The sequence below is a fragment of the Podarcis bocagei genome (genome assembly GCF_964188305.1).
Source record: "Podarcis bocagei genome assembly, chromosome: 2".
Taxonomy (NCBI): Eukaryota; Metazoa; Chordata; class Lepidosauria; order Squamata; family Lacertidae; genus Podarcis; species Podarcis bocagei.
This window is the reverse complement of record NC_138126.1, coordinates 42,152,509-42,172,856: the sequence shown is the minus strand read 5'-3', so window position 1 is coordinate 42,172,856 and position 20,348 is coordinate 42,152,509. Positions and strand designations below refer to the sequence as shown.

General features: G+C 42.1%; 1 protein-coding gene across 3 annotated transcripts in view; it reads left to right on the top strand.

The window, feature by feature from the left end:
* SRGAP3 (SLIT-ROBO Rho GTPase activating protein 3) overlaps positions 1 to 20,348 on the top strand; it is a 200,795-nt gene that overhangs the window by 143,933 nt on the left and 36,514 nt on the right. For all 3 annotated transcript variants that reach the window (XR_014005099.1, XM_081183997.1, XM_081183996.1), the window contains exons 7-11: positions 6,909 to 7,130; positions 7,879 to 7,980; positions 9,330 to 9,527; positions 13,285 to 13,369; positions 17,589 to 17,616. Coding sequence is in view for 2 of the 3 variants with exons in the window: in XM_081183997.1 (XP_081040123.1) it covers positions 6,909 to 7,130; positions 7,879 to 7,980; positions 9,330 to 9,527; positions 13,285 to 13,369; positions 17,589 to 17,616 (635 nt within the window). In the remaining variant the exon portion in view is untranslated. The remainder of the gene's footprint in view (positions 1 to 6,908; positions 7,131 to 7,878; positions 7,981 to 9,329; positions 9,528 to 13,284; positions 13,370 to 17,588; positions 17,617 to 20,348) is intronic.

The following is a 20,348-nucleotide window of genomic DNA, read 5'->3' as shown; positions in this document are numbered from 1 at the left end:
TGAAATACTTGTCTTCTCTTCAAAGGCCCATTCAGTCCATTACAATTCCAACTAAGGAATTGCAGAGCCATCTTGTTATTTTCTTAAGGCTCCTCCAACAGCTCCAAGTTGTTGCTCTTCTTCTGACGGTGGTGGTTTTTGTCCAAACGAGAGATTCAGGATATCCAGTGCTCTCCTCTGTTCTGCAAGTACGTCCACAGTCCCCTTCTGTAGGTCCTCCTGATATCTTGCCAGAAATTTGTCTTTATCTTGAATTGTCTTTATTTTCACTTTCTTTGCCTTGTAGTCGAATGACAGTCCTTGTGGGAATTCCCACCTGAAGCGGATCTGATTTTTCTTTAACAAAAGCACCAAATCCTTGTAGAAATTTCTTAAGTCCAAGATATATTTTGGTATGTCTTTAAAGATCTGTACAGCTGAATTTCCAATTTGGAGGGCTTTTCCAAAGTGTAGTCCTAAAATTTTATCTCTTTCCTCCTTAGATCTGAGTGTGATCAAACAATCTCTTGGTGTCTTTCTATCTTGCTTTTTGCCGAGTCTAAAGGCAGTTGTGATTTTGAAATCGTCTTCCTCCAGGTCCCAGCAATCCGCAAACTCCCGTGTCAAATATTCCACAAGGTTGTCACTTTCATTCTCCGGAATCAGTCTTAATTTTAAGTTTCTCTCTTTCCTCTGTAACTCCCACAAGGCCAAGGTTGCATCATGCTCATAGACCTTCTTGGCAAGTGGCTCTAATTTCTCCTGCGTCTCTCCAGCTGTGGCTTTGGCCTCTTCGGCAATTTGACGCGTGGTGGCATTTTCCTCGACCAATTTATTTATAGATTCTGTATTCTGATTTAATCTTGTTGATATTTCTGTTAATTTTTGTGTGTTCTCTGAAGTCTGTTTTGTCAAAGACTCCAGAGTCTGGTTTATCTTAAGCAAAGCTTCTGTCACAGCTTCCATAGAAACGGCTGCTCCTTTGTCCTGTCCTGTTGTTCCAGCTAGTCCGGCTGTTACGCCTAAGATCGAACCTCTTCTCTTTGCTTGTTGCAGCTGCAGCTGTTGCTGTTGTTGTTGCTTGGTCTTGGCTCTTGTAGTTATCTCTTCTTGTGGCCCACTCATGTCAAGGTCAATTCCCACGGGATTTACTCTCCCTTGGAAAATTCCACTGTCTTAGGCCGTGCTGGACTTCACTTTATCCTCTAGAGGGAGCAAATCAAAATGGCCATAGAAGGAAATTTTCAAATACATGAACAAAGGAGACCATCCAAGATGTAGAAAGAAAGGAGATTAACCCAGTCAAAATCAATGTTACTAAAGTCTTATAGCTTCCAATTGCCACAGTTGCCCAGTATACTGTTTATACTGTTTCTTCTTAAAATGTACAAAAGTCAGGCACTGTGGAAACTTTGTATCAGGGTGTCACTTCACAGGGAAAAGTCAGCTCAATGTACTAAGAAGGCAGACCGTTTCAGACTTACAAGTAGATGAGATAGCAGAGGTTTTTTCCTTCAAGTAAGTCATGCAGTTAATGGTCAGATTCGCCTCCCCTCTGCCCTGCTTGCTAGAGGGGAGATCAAAGGTTTAAATGTCCGGTTTAGCTGATCAAAAGACGAATTTAAACGGATGCAGGTTTAGAGCTCCGTTGCTTTCACTTTCATGCGGTCGGGGGGAGGCAGACTTCCTTTGTTTAAATCTCCCCCGTTTTTAGCCCAATTTTTAAAGTTAAAAAAAGTCCCAGTTATTTTTCAGTTCTTACTCACGGGGAATCAGTCCGAATTTCTTTTCAGGAAGGAATCGGCGCTCTCCGCTTATGGCGACGCGGCTTCACTTCGCAGGCTGGGTAGCGACTCTCAGCACCGCGCTCACTCCCGATGTCGATCCGTAGCCTTTAAAAAGGCTCTTTCACGGTACCGGGGGGCGCGAAGGTGCCCACCGAGTCTCCTTGTTCTCAGGCTTCAGCGCCTGGGATTTTAAGGGTCCCCCGCTTGCCGTAGCGGGTAAGACCCGAACTTGCGAAGCAGTCCTTCTCCGGAGCTCGGAGGTAGGACCGCCATTAAGCGCTGGCACCGACCGGACCTCTTCTCTTTGTGAGACTTTTGTGGCCTGCTCCTGTTGGAAGAGGGGGAATCGCTGTAGCAGGGAAGATATATGCAATGCCTCACATTCTTTCCTTCTGATTGGTTCTCAACAGTGATCATATGACTAGGTATCATCTTGGCTGTGAGTCCTGGAAGACCTGCTCCCTGTCTTGCAGGCCTTTTCCCACCTGGCTTGGGGAGGTGGGACGCTGACTGACTCCAGCTATAAAAATTGAGGCTGCTGAACAGGCTGTCAGGTTGGGGTATTGTTTAGGGTTTTATGTCTTCATTTTAGCTTTTTTATGATTTATGTGGAAATGGTTGTTTGGTTATGTACTTTTTGATGTGTTTTATTTATGACTACTTTTGTTATGTTTGTGATTATGTAAATCATATTGTAAGTCACCTTGAGCATGGTTTTAACTACGGAAAGCTGACATACAAATAAAATGATGGTGATGTCTAGTTTGGCTGTCACAGTGAGATCTCATTATTCATACTAGAGTGATAACTGATCTGGTCTGCAGCCGCTTCCTATGCTTTTAAGCAATCATAGATTAGATTCTGCTAAGTTGCCTGACATTAAGAACCACAACTGTATGCAGATGGTGACAGCAGTCACGAAATTAAAAGACGCCTGCTCCTTGGGAGAAAGGCGATGGCAAACCTAGACAACATCTTAAAAAGCAGAGACATCACCTTGCCAACAAAGGTCCGTATAGTAAAAGCCATGGTTTTCCCAGTAGTGATGTATGGAAGTGAGAGCTGGACCATAAAGAAGGCTGATCGCCGAAGAATTGATGCTTTTGAATTATGGTGCTGGAGGAGACTCTTGAGAGTCCCATGGACTGCAAGGAGATCAAACCTCTCCATTCTGAAGGTAATCAGCCCTGAGCGCTCACTGGAAAGACAGATCGTGAAGCTGAGGCTCCAATACTTTGGCCACCTCATGAGAAGAGAAGACTCCCTGGAAAAGACCCTGATGTTGGGAAAGATGGAGGGCACAAGGAGAAGGGGACGACAGAGAATGAGATGGTTGGATGGGGTTCTTGAAGCTACCAGCATGAGTTTGATCAAACTACGGGAGGCAGTGGAGGACAGGAGTGCCTGGCGTGCTCTGGTCCATGGGGTCACGAAGAGTCGGACACGACTAAACGACTAAACAACAACAAGAACCACAACAGGGTGCTAGTTCCCTGTACCCTTGTTCCCTGTACCTGAACTGGATTATGCTAAACTCACACTCAGGAGACCCACCATGAAATGATGGAGCCTGTTAAATGCTTATGACCAAGGCGGTAATGTGGATTTTCTAAGACTTCAGTCTTTCTGATACTTGGACTAAAGTAGTCCTGATGTTTCCTATGCCAATTTTGAACTCCAGAGTAACTCTCTTTACCCAGGGAACTGTGGGCACTTGTATATCAATGAGCTCTAGGAGACCCATTAGTTGTTTCGTGTTATTATAGGGAGGCTTGAACAGAGCTGGTCACCTGTTAGATTGGAGTGGGAAGAGACTCCACCACCCCAAGAATTGAGGGGTGCTGTCCAGAACTTTTTGATGAAACGTTGGACAATATGCTGTCATCTGTTAGGAGTCTTAAGGACTGAGAAAGGTGGAAGGAGAGCTTGCCTACACAACCTGTTCATTTGCTTCCAAAGTGTGGCACTGTGAGAGCTTCAACAGAGTATCACAGCTTCTCCTGGAACTATTGTGCCACCTTCCTGAGTTGCTTTTGTTATTGCTGCTGCAGATTCACACACAGATTGTAGTTTGAGCCTTTTAGCCTCAGGTACTAGATTTCAGACATAGCAGTCAACAAATTTCCATTCAGATCGCTGCTCAGCTTGGCTAAAGCAATGGTAATTTGAATATCTTTTGTAGAAACATTTGGATATAATTTTTGACCAGTACTTTTAGAATACACTCTACGAGCATATGTAAACCTTTTGTTTGTTTGGAGGATGCACTTAGTGCTGAACTCTAGTTGCATCTTATTTCCTGAGGTGCTCGGAGAGTAAATTCCACTAGTATGCCAGACTCTGCAATAGCTATATAGGAAAACACAAAGTCCTATAAAATTCCTAAAGGACTTGGACCTTTCAAATGTTTCCTTTGCCTTCCTTGTTAATTGTTGCAACCCATAACTTTGCTCCAGTGCATTAAATTAGTATAGAAAGGCTGCGTTAGGACATGTTCCTGGGGCTCTGTCATATGCAGTGGAACTCCTTTCCTCTGAAAGTTTGCCACTGTTCTGGCCTGAGCATATTTTTGGAGCAGTGGAACACAATGTTGATCTTTGGGAGCAGTGGCTGAATTAAAAATCTCAAATTTAGTAGAATTGCATCAGCTCATATCTAAAATTACTACCTCTGTGCTTTGGTTCATTTTCAAAAAGGAGCCCAATGTTTGGTAACCTGGAGTGGATCATTGGATAATAACATTGTAAAATTGGAAGGGGTGCCAAGGGTCATCTAGTCGAACCCCCTCCAAGGCAGTGGTGATAATCTGGCTTCATGGAGGCTAATTCATAGTTAAACCAAGGGACACCAACTAGATTTTTGCTTGTGTCATAAATTAGTTGTTGAAAGCTTGACTTCTGCTGCCTTTTGAAATCTTCTAGAAGTTGACACCACATCCCTGAGAGTGGGAATTGTATGTGTCTGTGTGAGCGCGCGCACATGCATGAGCTGCTTCTTTTTGCACACAGAGAAATCCATCTCTTTGGTATGATTTAAATTTGAATTGAGGGGTGTCTCTTCACATCAGTAAAGATGAGATCTCGTCTCTGGCTAGAGTTGCTTATGGCAGTAACTGAGCTTTGATATTCACTTTGAGTTAGGAATGCAGAAAATATCCTGCTGTAAAATCCTTTTGTGAACATGCATTGAAAATAACAAGAGATCAGAGGACAGTCAAGAGCTCAGGAAATGCACTCTTGGCAGCTTTCTGCGATATATTTGGGAAACAAAGTGTTGCTTCTCTCTTGTTTCCACCAACCATCTCATTTTTATTATTCAATGTAAGGTCGTGGAATTATATTGCTCTGTCTTTCATGATTCAAGCATTAATGCTAAAACTGCTCAATATTGTACTGAGTAGAAGGATTATTGCAACAAGATGACTTGTCTACTGCCTTCTGAATGGTAAATGGTTGGCAAGCTTGGAGCAAATTCACACATCCCCATACTCAGGGAATGTATGGCATCAAGCGCACCTCAGTACAGGGAGCAGATTCTCTTCTGGCAGGCAATGCAGGCAGCCATAACAGCTGGAAGTTTCTTCCAGCTCTTGCCTTCTCCGATGGAGTTAAAAAAGCAGTTATCTCCAGCTGCAACTTTGCTACCATTTCTTCCTGGATATCTTTCCTGCTCTTCTGGCCACCACTGCTGCTCTTATAGGCAAACTGACCTTCCTCTTCATTCTGAGTCCTAGTCCCACATTGTCCTATGGAAGGTAGAGTGCCCACTTTCAATTTAGGGCACAGAGCTCTCCCAACATTAACTAGATTAGGTGTTCTGTGACTGGTGGTGTTGCTTTGCAATGCTAGGTCAGTTCACTGTAAGTCCTTGCTTATCCACGATTTCATCTTGGATAAGAGAGCTGACTTGGTGTGCATTACTGAGTCTTGGGTAGGTAAGCTGAGTACAGTGAGTCAGACCCAGTTCTACTGGTCTGGGTATAAAGTACAGCACTATTTAATGGATAAGTTGGTTAATAGTTTAAAAGTTGCACGCCCTCTCCATTTCACTAGTGAGTGTCCATCAGTCATTTTACCCACACAGCACTCCCGTAAATACAAAGCAAACAGAAAGGAGGTGGCACCCTTGCCTTTGTCAGAAAATGGTAGTTTGGGGACATACTCCGTCCAAACCTGGAGGTAACATTTAGCCATAATGGCCTGTAGCCATTGATAGACTTGCCACTCTATGATGAATAATGAAAAACCTCTAGATTTCCATATCCATCTTATGGAAGGATTTGCTTTACCTGCTTGAGTGTAAGCCAAGATGTAGCAGGTAACCAAATTACTTAATGTTTGCACTTTTATGTTAAAGTTAGGCACTGCCTGTGTTTATGCATTTGGGACGGGAGGGAGAAATTAGGTTTCTGTGTTAGACATTAAAATTCAGATATCCCTCCAAGGTGAATAATGCAGGAATATTTTATTAATCATGAGGAGCTGCTCAGTCACAAGAGATGTGGCAACAGGGGCATCTTCTGTACTATAGTAAGCTTTTATGATAATAGGAATTTGTTTTGAATCCTGGAGTGTTTTTGAAGTCCATTTATTGATTAGGGATACAGTTCTATGCAAACTTTCATGGGAATTCCACAAAATTCTGCCTAATATATTTATGATCAACTGATGTCATTTCTTTGATTTAAAATGTGGCTAATCAAATATATCAATGCATGTGAGAAGGGAAAACCTAGATCAAGCAATGAGTGATAAAGGGTAAAGTTTTGGGAGGTCGCTTCTACACGAAACCTCTGTTGTGATATTCGTAGGATTGATTCATACCAGAAAGTGGACACTCATTTTTATTATTTACCCATATAAGTGTTTGTATTGTGTCCTTGATTCCATACTTTTACCATTCCCCACAGCTTACCTGCCCTTTTGCCATGTCTTGTATAACCTAGCGTGTAAGCCTGAAGGCAGGGCCTGTGTCTTTCTCTTTGTTTTCTGGACAACACCTCATTTTATATAGGTGCTCTAGAAAGAAGAAATAGATATTGTATGTGGGTTTTCTTCAGGTAAAAGGCCATTATGCCAGAATATAGGAGAAATTACTAGCTTCTGCAGTTGAAGCAAATGACTGTTTCCCCCTTTCCCTTAGTGCTGTGACTTGGGATTCCATGCCAGCCTGGCACGAACGTTCAGAACATATCTTTCTGCTGAATACAATCTAGAAACCTCACGTCACGAGGGCCTGGACATCATTGAGAATGCTGTAGACAACCTGGATGCACGGAGTGACAAGCATACAGTCATGGATATGTGCAACCAAGTCTTCTGTCCTCCACTAAAGTTTGAATACCAGCCTCATATGGGGGATGAGGTAATGCTATCACCATTGTAGAAAATGCTTTCAGTGCGACATATTGCAGTATGTTTCCAGCTCCCCTTCAGATGTAACACTTTGCTCACTCCGGTACTAATAGTGGGAGTTGCCGTAGGTACTACATACATAATGCATTAAGGAGTTACTAATATTTAGGCCTTTTAAGCAGCAATTAAGTCAGATTCTTGCTTTGAGAAATTTCTTTTATAATCCAACACTATAAACAAATAGATTTTGTAACAATAGAGTAGATTTGCTGCATTGCCATAAATAACAACTACGCTCAGTATTCTGTGTCTGAGTGAGGTTATATTTCAAGCCCAATAGAAGGATTATACTACTAGTTAAAAATTAAATACAGTGGTACCTTGGGTTACGAACTTAATTTGTTCTAGAGGTCCATTCTTAACCCATTCTTAACTTGAGGCATGCTTTCCCTAATGTGGCCTCCCGCTGCTGCCGTGCTGCCAGCATGCGATTTCCATTCTCATCCTGGGGCAAAGTTCGCAACCCAAGGTACTACTTCCGGGTTAGCGGAGTTTGTAACCCGAAGTGTTTGTAACCTCAAGCGTTTGTAACCTGAGGTACCACTGTACTCCGTCTTTTGTTTTTAATATCCATCAGTTCAAAGTTTTTGGACATTTTTATCATGAGGATGTGCATTCTTCATTGTGTTAGCTCTTTGATACCTGTCAATATTCTGATCCTTCTTGAATTTGCATAGTCTTATCTGTTGTCCTTTCAGGTATGTCAAGTGAGCGCCCAGCAGCCAGTTCAGACAGAGTTGCTCATGCGATATCACCAGCTGCAGTCTAGACTTGCCACACTCAAAATAGAAAACGAAGAGGTGAGAGCTGTAATTGTCTTTAATCCTTAAGTAAATAAGCTTTATTGATTCATTTATGCGAATAATTCTATGCAAGGTGACTTTTAAACTAACAGAGATGGCTAAAGAATTAAATTGTATTGGACAAGCATACTTTTTTTCAATCCAAGGGCTTGTGATCCCTTGGAGAATGCAGACCAGGTTTGTATTGCGTGCCACACACAAGTCCGATCGCGCATAAGTGGGGGGGGTGTGTGTGTACCTGTAATAGTAAAAGGGGGTAGTGGGTTTTGGTGCCTCAGGGTCTTGCCCCTGCATGAAGCACTCCAACAACATAAATGTACTAAAATGTCTTTGAGTACCGTATTTTTCGCCCTATAGGGCGCACCGGCCCATAGGGCGCACCTAGGTTTTTTTTTTGGGGGGGGGGGAATAAAGAAAAAAAATCCCCCCCAGCTTCCCCGACCCCAGCCCCCAGAACAGGCTGCTATCCACAAGCCTTGGGAGCCCGCGGGAACTCCTGCCGGGCTCCCCAGGCTTGCGGATAGCTTCCTGAAGCCTGGAGAGCGAGAGGGGTCGGTGCACACCGACCCCTCTCGCTCTCCAGGCTTCAGCGAAAGCCTGCATTTGCACACACATTTCCCCTTCATTTTTGGAGGGGAAAAATTGCGTCCTACAGGGCGAAAAATACGGTATATCATAAATATTGTCTGATCATCCATGTGGTCATCCTGCATCCTGTTATATGAATGATATATTTAACCAGAAGAGCACAATAAAACCATGCCAGGTCTATGACTCCGGATAGGAAACAGGCACAGTGGCTTGCTTTGTAATACTTGTTTTGCTACATTGTTTGAAAGCACCAAATCTCTACTATAGATGGGGCACATCACAAAGATGCTCTTTATAGCTGCCACCTGAAAGTGGAAGGCACAGAGTGGTTTGGGTGATGGTGAACACCACCAAACCAGTTCCTGCTAGTTTATACAGACTAGGATGATATGCTTGGGGTGCGGAGCTGTTATGTTATCATTATAGCACTGTAGCTATAAACTCCTGTAACAACTTCATAGTGCTGTGTCCTGTAGTGCTTTCTGGTTGGGTGCTATTGTCATTGTCACTGGCATCTAGAAATCTCTTAAAAAATTCATTTCTAATGTGGTTTCAGGTACAAAACAAATTGCTCAACCATACACAAAAGCATCTAATCCCGGGAACCCTATATTATCTTTTCCTCCCTAGGAAATCTTTCAAGTTCAAAAAATAAGACTAGCTTGGTGTATCGAAGACCATGCACTGACGGTGACCTAACTGTGTCACAGCAATTCACTTTGTCTCGTAATCGCCTGTGCCTTTAATTTCTGCAGGTGCGAAAAACATTGGATGCTACTATGCAGACATTGCAAGACATGCTGACAGTGGAAGATTTTGATGTCTCAGATGCCTTCCAGCATAGTCGCTCCACTGAGTCGGTCAAATCAGCTGCTTCAGAGACTTACATGAGTAAAATAAACATTGCCAAGAGGAGAGCCAACCAACAAGAAACTGAAATGTTCTATTTTACTGTGAGGATAATCTTATGTCTATATTGAGCACAGTGTGGTAAAAAAGCAGTAGATAAGAAGGGTTATCCCCTGTCAGGGAAAAAGGCGGGTATAAACTATATACTGCTAATAAAAGGCTGGCTCTTACAGAGCAGTAGCTTCCCCTCCCCTTCCCATTTTAACTGTAGGGACGTCACATTTTTGTGACAATAGAGTGTGCTGGCATTCCAATAGCTACACCTCTCAATTCCCCACATACACATTCACATTGCTAGCTCTAAGAAAGGCAGTAGGGAGTCTAGGGATGAGGGAGACATCAATTCAGTTCTCATTCAGAGATGAACCTACCTAATTTGTACTTTCTGAAATAATATGTTGACCAAAACATAGCCCTCCTCCAAAATTTCACTGCTCCAGATTTTGCATTGCATTTCTCCAGCCAAGTAACGTGTACAAAAATGCATAGACTTGGGTGAAGTTTATGTAAAAATCCATATTCTGACAAAAAATAACATTAAAATGGATTTTAATAGGGGAAATCGCTTTGCAAAAATGTGCATATTGGGCAACATTACATACAAAAAATTCATATAATAGGGGGAAATGTATTCAAATGCTGTTGGATTTTCATGAGGACTTTTTAAAAAACCACAAACTGATGTAGAGAAATGGAGAACTAACTGATCTTAAGATTGGGAGAAAAATGAGAAACTGAGAGAAACAGAAATTGTCAGAATCACCGAAGTTTGTGTCTCATCTGGAGGAGGAGTGACTTTCACATGATGACACAAGCAGCGCTTCTGTAAAGAACTCCTGCCCTGTAGAAGTGGATGGAGGAGGGGAGTATTCAAGGACCGAGGTGACAAAACCAGACAAGCCAGCCTCTCGCTCTTTTCCAATTTCGGTAAATCAGAGTTCAACTTTCACCTATAGCCTGTCCTGGTCTTTATTTGTAGACGGAAGATCAAGAATGCAGTAAACCAGTTTGTCTGTTCTTATACATTCACAGTAGCTCTTGGTGTTATGTTGAAAACTTGTTTGAAAACTTGGAAAAGTTTAAGTAGGCCGTTTAGATGTGCTGTGCATGGAGTGGGCTTGGCTGATGTTCAGAAAGGAATAAGAAGCCCACCATATGGAGCCACGTAGAGTGGTTGCACTAATGTATGGCTCACCTATAGAAAGGTATCTCTGACCTCACTGGGAGAAACAACAGAACCAGGATTCCCTGAACCACTATCCCTTTAGGATTATTTTTTTTTAAAGTGTTCTAAGACAGGATGTTTTAAAGACCAGCTACTCCCTAGTTTGCCATTCAAGCACTGAGTCCCTCATTTCCCCCTCTATATAGCAATGTGGTACCATTTCACCAGCCTTTCACCTCATCTTGGAAGCCCTTTTACAATGGGACTGCCAGAATTTTGGGTTTTTTTTCAAAAAAAATAAAATGTCAGTTCTTATTTATTTTCACATTTTAGGTATGTGTCTAGACCCCATGGCTGCGAAGAAGATTAAGAAAATAAAGCAACTGAAAATAATTTTTAAACCGCATGGTTTCAAAACTTAGTTGTGAGCTTTGAAGATTAGGAGTCAAGAAAAATGTTTAATCATCCCTTAATTCACATCAGGGAAGATAGATAGATAGATAGATAGATAGATAGAGAAAATGTTTGTGCTACAAAAATAAAGTCAAACCCTTCCTCAGTTTCTACAGTGACTATTTGTTATAGTTCATATGGGAGAACAATGTAAACTCTTCTGGCCCTGTCCTACCCAGTTTCTCCAGCCTAGAACTAGAGATCCATGGTACCCTGAGAGTCATTAATATTCCCTCACAAACTTTTTACAGTCTTCTGTAAAACTTGCACAGAACTTATTCTGTGCACGTCCTGTTAAACCAAAGCGGAACTGTATAGGAGGCGCATATCAGTTCATTTTGTTTATGGTTAAACTAACACAAGAAATGTCTGAATTGTGTTATGTGATATAAATATCTCTTTTCCCCCTAAATACATCCCATTTAACAATGGGTAGTATCCAACTGATACACACATGGAAGGCTAGTTGTGCAACAGTTCTTTCTTCCCCCCTCTTTCTCCCTGTAATCTCATCAGCTCCCCAAACAGTGGAGGCTGTGCCTTACATTATTACAATACAAAGGCTTGGGGGCTTTGTTTGAAGTCAGGCAGAGAACTCTTACTCCAGCAGGAATTCCACTGGCACAAGATCAGTCTTCCATCTCTCACTCTTTAGAGGGCCTGATCCTTTGGATATGCTTTGTGGGTATAGGGGAGAGCAGGGGAAGGAGGAGGAGAAGCTAAGCAGGGGTTGCGCAAGTTGGCCTCTAACCCTTGAATCCAACTTACTGGTCCAGTTCCAAGTACAGCTTGTTTTTAAACTAAGGTTTGATTGGTTAAGACTTTACTGTTCCATGGCAGGGCTTGCTTTTATGGGTAGGCCCAAGGTTGGTGGTATTTTATCAGGCTGCCCACGGCTGTGTCCCAGTCAGCTGTACTCTCCGCACCCAGTTCCAGGTACAGCAGGTTTGTTTGGTTTCCCAGGGGGTCCAAAGGATGGCAAAAGGGGTCCTCTCCAACCACAGTTCTTTCTGCACCCTCTGTCCTCTCCTCCAGCTATGATGTTTGAACCAGCCCATATGCACATTGGTTACTACATAGCTTTATAATACTCAGTATTTTCATAATGCTTTTAATTGTTCAAAGCATGTTATTCCATCAGCTTTACAGCAGCCATCCATTATAATTATCCCTGTATCTTGGAAGAGAGTCTGTGACTGAGGTGGAATCTAGGCACATATAAAAAAAAGTTGCGGAAATGGTTTTTAAAGAAACGTTTGGAAAAAAAGTATATTGAATTTGCCATAGCTCACCATCGCCATCTAGTGTCACATTTGTGTAATGCACTTAAAACATTGCATTTGCAGCTGCATAGCTGAGTATCAAGAGGCTTTCCTAAGGCTGTTTGTTATCTTTAGGACAGCAGTGAGATTTGGACCAGGGAATCCTGATACACTGTCTAGTCTACTCCATTTAAGTAACATTTAAGAAATGTTACTATTTAAACTCAGTGATTTCTGAGATTTGCATCCTGAATCTTCCACTTCCTGTTTCTTTCCTCCAGCCCCATATCTTCCTCCTCTTCTCTTGGCATCTGTGAAGTTACTTGCCTCTAGGATACTATTACTGGGTATGAGGCAATCTCAAAATAAAAGTTGTACTCAGAAAAAATCCATCAGCGCAGCAGAAACTTCTGATCAGCCAAGCCCTCAGACCTCATGCAGTGAGAATCCGTCTTGGCTTTATCACTGTTTGCATGAAAGTAGAACCCTTTCTATAAGAACCCCACTGACACACACCCCACACAAAATTTCTTTTCTTATTGAGGCCATTCCCAGAAGCTGGACAAAAGAAAGCTTTCTTTGAACTGCTGTCTTTGAGCTTCTTGTGATCTGAGGCCTTAACCCCAAGCACATGGCTCAACACAAAGGTTTCTGGCTTAATAAGATCAACAGGACTGATACTGAAATTGTGGAAAAAGAAAAAGCCCAAATGACAACTGAATCCTTGGTCCATCTTTGTATGTACAACTGAAGTCTGGTTCATTAAGGCATACAACACAGCCTTTCCTTCCAGAAAGGTACTTGCAACAGCACCACAGGGAAATAAATGTATGCTTCAAAGTTTATTTTGCTAATATTTTTTGCCCACTATGCTTTTGTGTGTGTGTGTGCAGTGTTTTTGTTTTTGTTTCCTCCCTTCAGAAATTTAAAGAGTATTTGAATGGCAGCAACCTTATTACCAAGCTGCAGGCTAAACACGACTTACTGAAGCAGACTCTGGGAGAAGGTAAGTTCAACTGAGCCTAAACAAAAAGATTGTATTTTAAATCACAACAGGATTTAGAATTGGATCTTAGACTTCTTAAATCTCCCTTGCTATTGTTTTCTTTCTTAGGTCAGCATTTGTGATTAGTGATTCTGTTGTGCTTAATAGAAGAGGGGCAGAAAATCTTTGCTCCTTTCACTTTTAATTTTGGCTGAGAGTGGCATTTGAATGCCCCATTGCGTTGATTTAGTTCCTCAGGGCGTAAGGCAGGCCTCTCAGCATTAGGGGTGAGCCCCATTATCCCTGCTTTGCCTGCTCTTTGTTTAGTGAAAAAGAAAAATGAAAACACCAAGCCCCCGTAGCTGTGTTCTTGTTAACAATTATTCATTTCATTTGGCAAATAAATGATTTGGATAAAGGATTTTTGTGTTTGCAAATACTATCAAGGTGAATGGACTAGGATTCCCCCTACCCCTGCCTCAGAAACTTTGTAAGTTTTTGTTTTTGAAACCCAAAAAGCCCAAAGTAGTGAAATGATAGCACTGGTGCTTAGAGCCATAATCTGGAACAAAGTTTTCCAAAATATTCTCCAGCATCATAACTGAATGGCAATAAAAAAATTAGATGGTCATTTCAATATTTTGCATACTCTATATGTGCAATGGACAGGGTGATTTGTGGCATTCTTCTTTTGATAGCTGTCATGTTGAACTGTGGAATTAAAATAAAAGGCATTGTGTTTTTCACAGCTGAGGATTTTATATCTAGGGGGAATTCTTGTAACTTAACTTGAGTCAAAATGCGCTGGGTCCTCTCTACCAGAATAGGTTTTTTGCTACTAGTGATTTGAAGCATCTTGCCTCAAATCATTTGGCCTCAGTTGGCTTGTGCAAAGGTCCTGCAGGCAAGGGAGGAACATAGGCTATCAGTACAGCTGTGCGTGGTCTCATGTGTGAGAGGCATTCATCTTTTTACCTGACAGCAGAGTTTGGGAAATAATTGGCCTGTTTCAAGGCATGTGTAAGTAGGCCAGACTTTCCACATCTATCAACATAGTGGAGCTGGTGGTTTGGGCCTGCCTGTGGATCACTTTGCTGCCCTTTCCTCTCTCCTCTGGTGATAATTATTGTCCTTGATGCCAAAAAGAATACCTAATGAATGTTTTAATCAACTTTTAAAGGGACGCTGTAGGCTACAATTTATTCTCCTTCTGGTTTGCTATTGAGATTGTTCACTTGGGAATAGGTCTGCCATATTCTGGCCGGAGCATGTTGCTTTCAGCTCTTCGGGACTGAGCTTTTAAGTCAGGTCTGTCAACCTTTAAAGGCCTGTGGGCAGTCCCATTTGCAAACCAAAGAAACTGACATGAGCGCCACATGGTTTCAGAAGAATGCTGCTTTCAGACCTGCTAGGGAAGGTCTCTGTGGGACCACAGAAACTACATTAGCAGCCCATGCTTTAACTCCTGTCCTCACCCAAATGTTGATGAAGAGGACTCTTAGTAACCCACAAAAGCTTACCCCCTTATAAATTTGTAAGCTGCTGCATGACCCTTTGTTTTATTAATGGTTAGTACAAGAAAATACAGCTGTCATTTCCTACCACTGGATCTGCGAGGCTGATGTTTTACCCCTTTTGTATGCTGCCCCCCCAACAATGCCATCTCCTCAAAAAGTCTCTACTTTGCACAAGTGTGTCCTTAAAAATACTTCAAGAAGAGTGGTTGCCTTAAATCATGCATTTAACCTTAGATACCTACTTGAGTTATGTCCTTTCCTGAATATAAATTGGAACCTGGGCTGAACTGGAGCCCATAAGACTTTTTAAAAAGTTTTGCTTGGTGAACAAGGGACTATTTCTCATTTTAGAGATGCCCAGTTTGCAGAAGCTTCTGATGATTTATTGCTATATTTTGCTGTCATACACTAGGAGTGAACGTACTTCTTAAAGTTTGAAATCAGTTGCCTCTGATCTACTTTTAATACCCTTGTAACACAGATATAAACACGTAAAAGTTTAATTGGATTTTGCTGGCTTTAATCCCATAGATATTTGCCTCTCCCAAGTTAATATGATTTTAAGACCTGAGTCATCATAAGAGACAGCATTTGATACACAGTTCTTTAAACTGTTTTTAAAAATTGTGTCAATACTGTCTCTTCTGTCTTAGAAATTTCTCTCTACCGCAGAGCTGGTAAACCTACAAGCATATGCAGCCTTTTTAGAACAATGGCTGCTTCTTTATACCCCCTTCTGTGGATTGGTCTGAGTTTCATGTTAAAATTGGAGTAGGTCTCATTAGGCATAATCAATCACTGCACGCTGCCAGGCTTATCTGAGAGCAGCTGATTCCAAATTCAAGCTTTTTAACATATGAGACAAGGCGGAGCTAGCAGTTAGTTGAAGCCTGACCCATATGGACTCTCCTCTTAGTTCAGACAACAAGCCTCTAAGGTTTTGACAGTGCTAAGACATGTTGCCAGTGGAAGTGTACACAGAGAACTTGCAAGTCTTTTAAGGTTGACCCTTTGGGCACAGGATTGCAAAATCAGAAATGAGCTGCATCCAAAAATGTTTCTTTCGTATATAGCGGTACCTCGGGTTAAGAACTTAATTCGTTTTGGAGGTCTGTTCTTAACCTGAAACTGTTCTTAACCTGAAGCACCACTTTAGCTAATGGGGCCTCCTGCTGCCGCCGCTGCACAATTTCTGTACTCATCCTGAAGCAAAGTTCTTAACGCGAGGTAATATTTCTGGGTTAGCGGAGTCTGTAACCTGAAACGTCTGTAACCTGAAGCGTATGTAACCCGAGGTACCACTGTATTGATTAAGAGAGAGAGGGAGAATACAACTTCTTTTTTTTAAGGCAGTTTTGGTCCTGAAACAAAAACAAATGAAATTCCACAAAGAAAATGAGGGATCTGTTTACAGAGTTATAAATTGAATGGCATACACTTTAACAGTATGTAGTGGCATGCCACCTTTTGTCAAACCCAAATGTTGTAAATATTTTGAAGGGGCAAAGACAGCAAACATGGGAGTCTGTCCGGTTAAAGTCAAATGGGCAGATATCTTGTAGGAAAAAGCTGGTCCGCTAAATACTGCCCTGAATTCTCATGCAGATGGGATAATCTTCAGCATGATTCCCAAGGATAGTGGTCCCCATCAGTACTCGTCCCTATCTCCCTCCCCCCACCCCTTATCCCCCGCTCTTCTAACTGCTAAAAATAAGAGCTATTGAGGCACAGATCTTTTATCTGGTGCAGATTGACTAAACTTCATTGACAGTAGAGCTGTTCGATTTATGCTAGCTGCCTGGATCTTTTAATAATTTATTTAAGCTCTTAACAAACATCATCCCTGAAGGCTCAAGGCAGAAAATGCCTCTATAAGAGAGCTGAAGATAATACTAATCAAAATGCTAAAGCCAGAGATGCAGCTAAAAGATTTGCTCTCCTCACTAACTGTATCCCCAGCTGGCCCCTTAACTCCAGCTAGCTATATTGTATGGCTTTAGCAGTAGGTCTTCAGCAGTTGGATAGCACAGTTGGTAGAGCATGAGACTCTTAACCTCAGGGATGTGGGTTCGAGCCCCACATTGGGCAAAATATTTGTGCATTGCAGGGGGTTGGACTAGATGACCCTTGTGGCCCATTCAAACTCTACAATTCTATGATTCTGTGCAGCCACAAAGATGATCCTCCCTGCGTCTGAATCTTACTATTGGAAAGATGCAAGGAGCAATGCTGAGGCTGACATCTGAGATTATGATTCAAGAAAGAAACATGCTCCGAATGCCTCTGAGCATCATCCTGAGATAATTGATTGGAGTAGGGAAGGGTAGAGAGATGCTCTCAAGTCAACATGGTTCTTGACTTGTAAGATGGCTTTCGGCAGTCAAGGGATTGTATTGAACACTATTCCCTGCTCAGAGTAGAAATGGAATTAATGGAGAAGACCAAATTAAATTTATTAATTTCTGTAGGCCAACTCTGAGTAGAACTTAGTTGGATACACTCCCTAACATGTAAATTAATTGTAAACTGAGGTTTTATGAGTAAAATGTAATATCTTCAGACCCTTGCAATTTCTCACTTGCCATGTATGAGCAGTTAACTTGTTGATTAATGTTAAAACAGTTCCCCCTGCCCCTGATTTTAAAAAAAATACCAAATAGCTGTGACCTTTTATATTATGTAAACAAGGATGGAATTAATGTGTGATTTCTTCCCCACCCCAGGTGAAAGAGCTGAATGCGGTACAACCAGGTAAGTGGAAACTGTATATATAAATTTAATATTGCATTCTGGAGACTAGTTGGTATTGCTACTGCAAGATGGATTTGCTTGGGTTTAAAATGCATCTGCAATAAACAGATTTTTGTGTGATGGGGTGGAATCCTTTAGCCATTGTGCTGTGGAGGGGCAACACCCTGCTCCAGGGGCCTCCTCTTATCTGCATTCCCTAAATGGATTAATTAGAAATATGACAAACAGGCCCTTGTTTTTCCTGCAGTGTAATTTTTAGCTGACTGGCTCTGAAATCATGAGGAATGCTGTGTCAGCTCGGTGCATTGCAGTGTCTCCATGGATATATTGGAGCTTATTTCTAGTCTGTTTATGACACTGACCAGCCATCTTGGCCTAACTGCCAGGACCTCCCTTGCTTGCTGATATTCATTCAGGGGCAGAATATCCATCAATCCATCCAGCTCTAGGATTGATCTCCTCTTACCTTTTGGCATGGAGTGTCTCCTAAATGATCCCTTCTCCGTAACAAAAAATAGGGAAGGATAGGCATTGAGAATAAACGTAAAAATTGGATAATTGTGGTAAGGGAGAGTGAGGAAAAATCTAAGGGCATTTGAAGGGAAAGAAGTCACTTCAGAAGGATAAGCAGAGTCTAGGAAACCGAGAAAAGGAGAGCTGCTGACAGAAATTGGCAAGAGAGCATAACCTGATTCAGTTAAGCAATGAAAAGATCATTCAGCAGCAGCAGGCAGTGGCGATGAAAAGCCACTTGGGGAAGGATTGAATGGGAGAGATGAAGGGAGGGACATATATTGTGTAACAAGGTGAAATACATATATTTAGAAGTGTGCGTGTTTTGTATGATAAGGTTGGCCAAAGTTATTTAGTGTAAGGAGCATTTACAAAAAAAAAAACATTGGGAGGTTTGGAATGCACTGTCCCTGTGTGCTGCCCTGTCTTTCACACCCCCCTCACCATCCTATAATCTCAATTCACTCACTCCTCTCTCTGTCTCTCCCCCTGCCACACTCTCCCCTGCGACTACAATAATCCTTTCCCATTCCAAGAATTTTTACATTACAAACTTCCCTCAGTTTTAAACTGACTTAATTGTTGTAGTTACCTATAAGGGCACCTGGGGGTTGTGGTGGTGTTTTTAACTGAGCTGATACTGGTTTGTCAAGAGATCTCTAGTGCCCCCACCCACGCGCCAGTGCTCTAGTTTTCAAGGATCCTTGAGAGAAGCTGTAGCTGTTAAATCTGTAGAAGCTGGTAGCACTGATGATTCTTGACAGTCCCACACAGGCAGTGTTTTGCTCTTGTTACTTCCTGGCCAGATTAGTGGTACCGGCATTGGAACAGGCAGGTAGTGCTGCTACAGTTCTTGTTTCCTGCCAGGCTCCATTGCTACCAGTGTGGTTCCAAAAGAAAGAGGACTGAGTAATTGCTGCAGTTGTTACCAGCTATTGTCAGGTCTGTTGGGAGCCATGACATCTGTGTCCCCTAAAGGTTTTCCCCCCTAATTTAAAAGTTTCAGTGGAGGACAGGAAGTTTTGCCCCAAATATTTACCTGCTAGGTTCAGTGGTTAGCTTTTCAGATGCCTGCTTCATAAAAGAATGTGTCACTCTGTGACCTGAGTGACGATGGCTCTGTACAGATGACTTCTTCTTCTTTTGTTTCTGTAGAAGAACAAGCTCTGAACCTCTGAAATTCACTTTGCTCAAGGGGCTGCGCAGAGCACAGATTTTTATCCTTGCACCAAAAGGCAGCTTCTGCTCACCCTTCAGCTTTCTTAAGTCTGCACAGCATAGCACCCTGCAGGGCTGAAGCCGGTCATTTTGGCGCAGTCTTGAAGAATCATTAAAATGGTTGCATGCTTTCAGCTGAGGAGGAAGAAGGTAGAGGTCGGAGAGGGAGGTTTTCTCCATTGCTTGAAGAACTCCCAAAGAAATGCTGCAATTGCTTTTCAGCTCAGCTGCAAGAATTTTGTCATGATGCATAACAGTAGGATATAGGACTCTGATATACAGGACAGCTGGGCTGTCAAACTCATTTTTTTAAAATATAGCACTGCCTCAGTGTTTAATAAACTGCAGTACTAGTGAAGAAATCGAGAAAAGAATTTTGCAAATGCTAGCATCGATGGCTGTTAGAGTGTAGCCCCCTTCGCATGAGAAGCTCTTTTTCCAGCCAAGCATGTGAAATACTGGGTTGCATATCATGCTGGTCAGTGCAGACTGTGAGAAAAACAGCCTTTCTAATCGGCTGCAAATGAATTTTAATTTCCAAGCTACTGTAAAGAGGTATAACGCTTTATATTCTCTCAGTGAGACGGTCCTTTTATAGCCAGGGATAACAATGGCACGTATGGGACAGAATTTGCACAATACCTTAAAATACCAGAACCGTGGTAGGCTGTGGGACTGAATCCAAATTCAGAATTTACCCCTAAAAAGAACAGATCTATTTCTGCACTGCAGCATTCCTGGCAATCGTAACTGTATACTCTGTCTCATAGTGTTTTTATCCTGCTTAGAGTTGGTTATGTTTTTAAAATACATGATAAAATATCCAAACTATTTGAACTTCAGGGGCACTAAGGGCACAATAAAACACCTGAAGATGCACAGCTTCCCCATCTTTCTCCAAGGGGTATTCCTTCCACACATATAGAGGCAGCACCCAGTTCAGACCTTTGCACCATCTTCTCCAGCTGTCAAAAGCGGTTCATTTCCACCTTGCTTGTGGC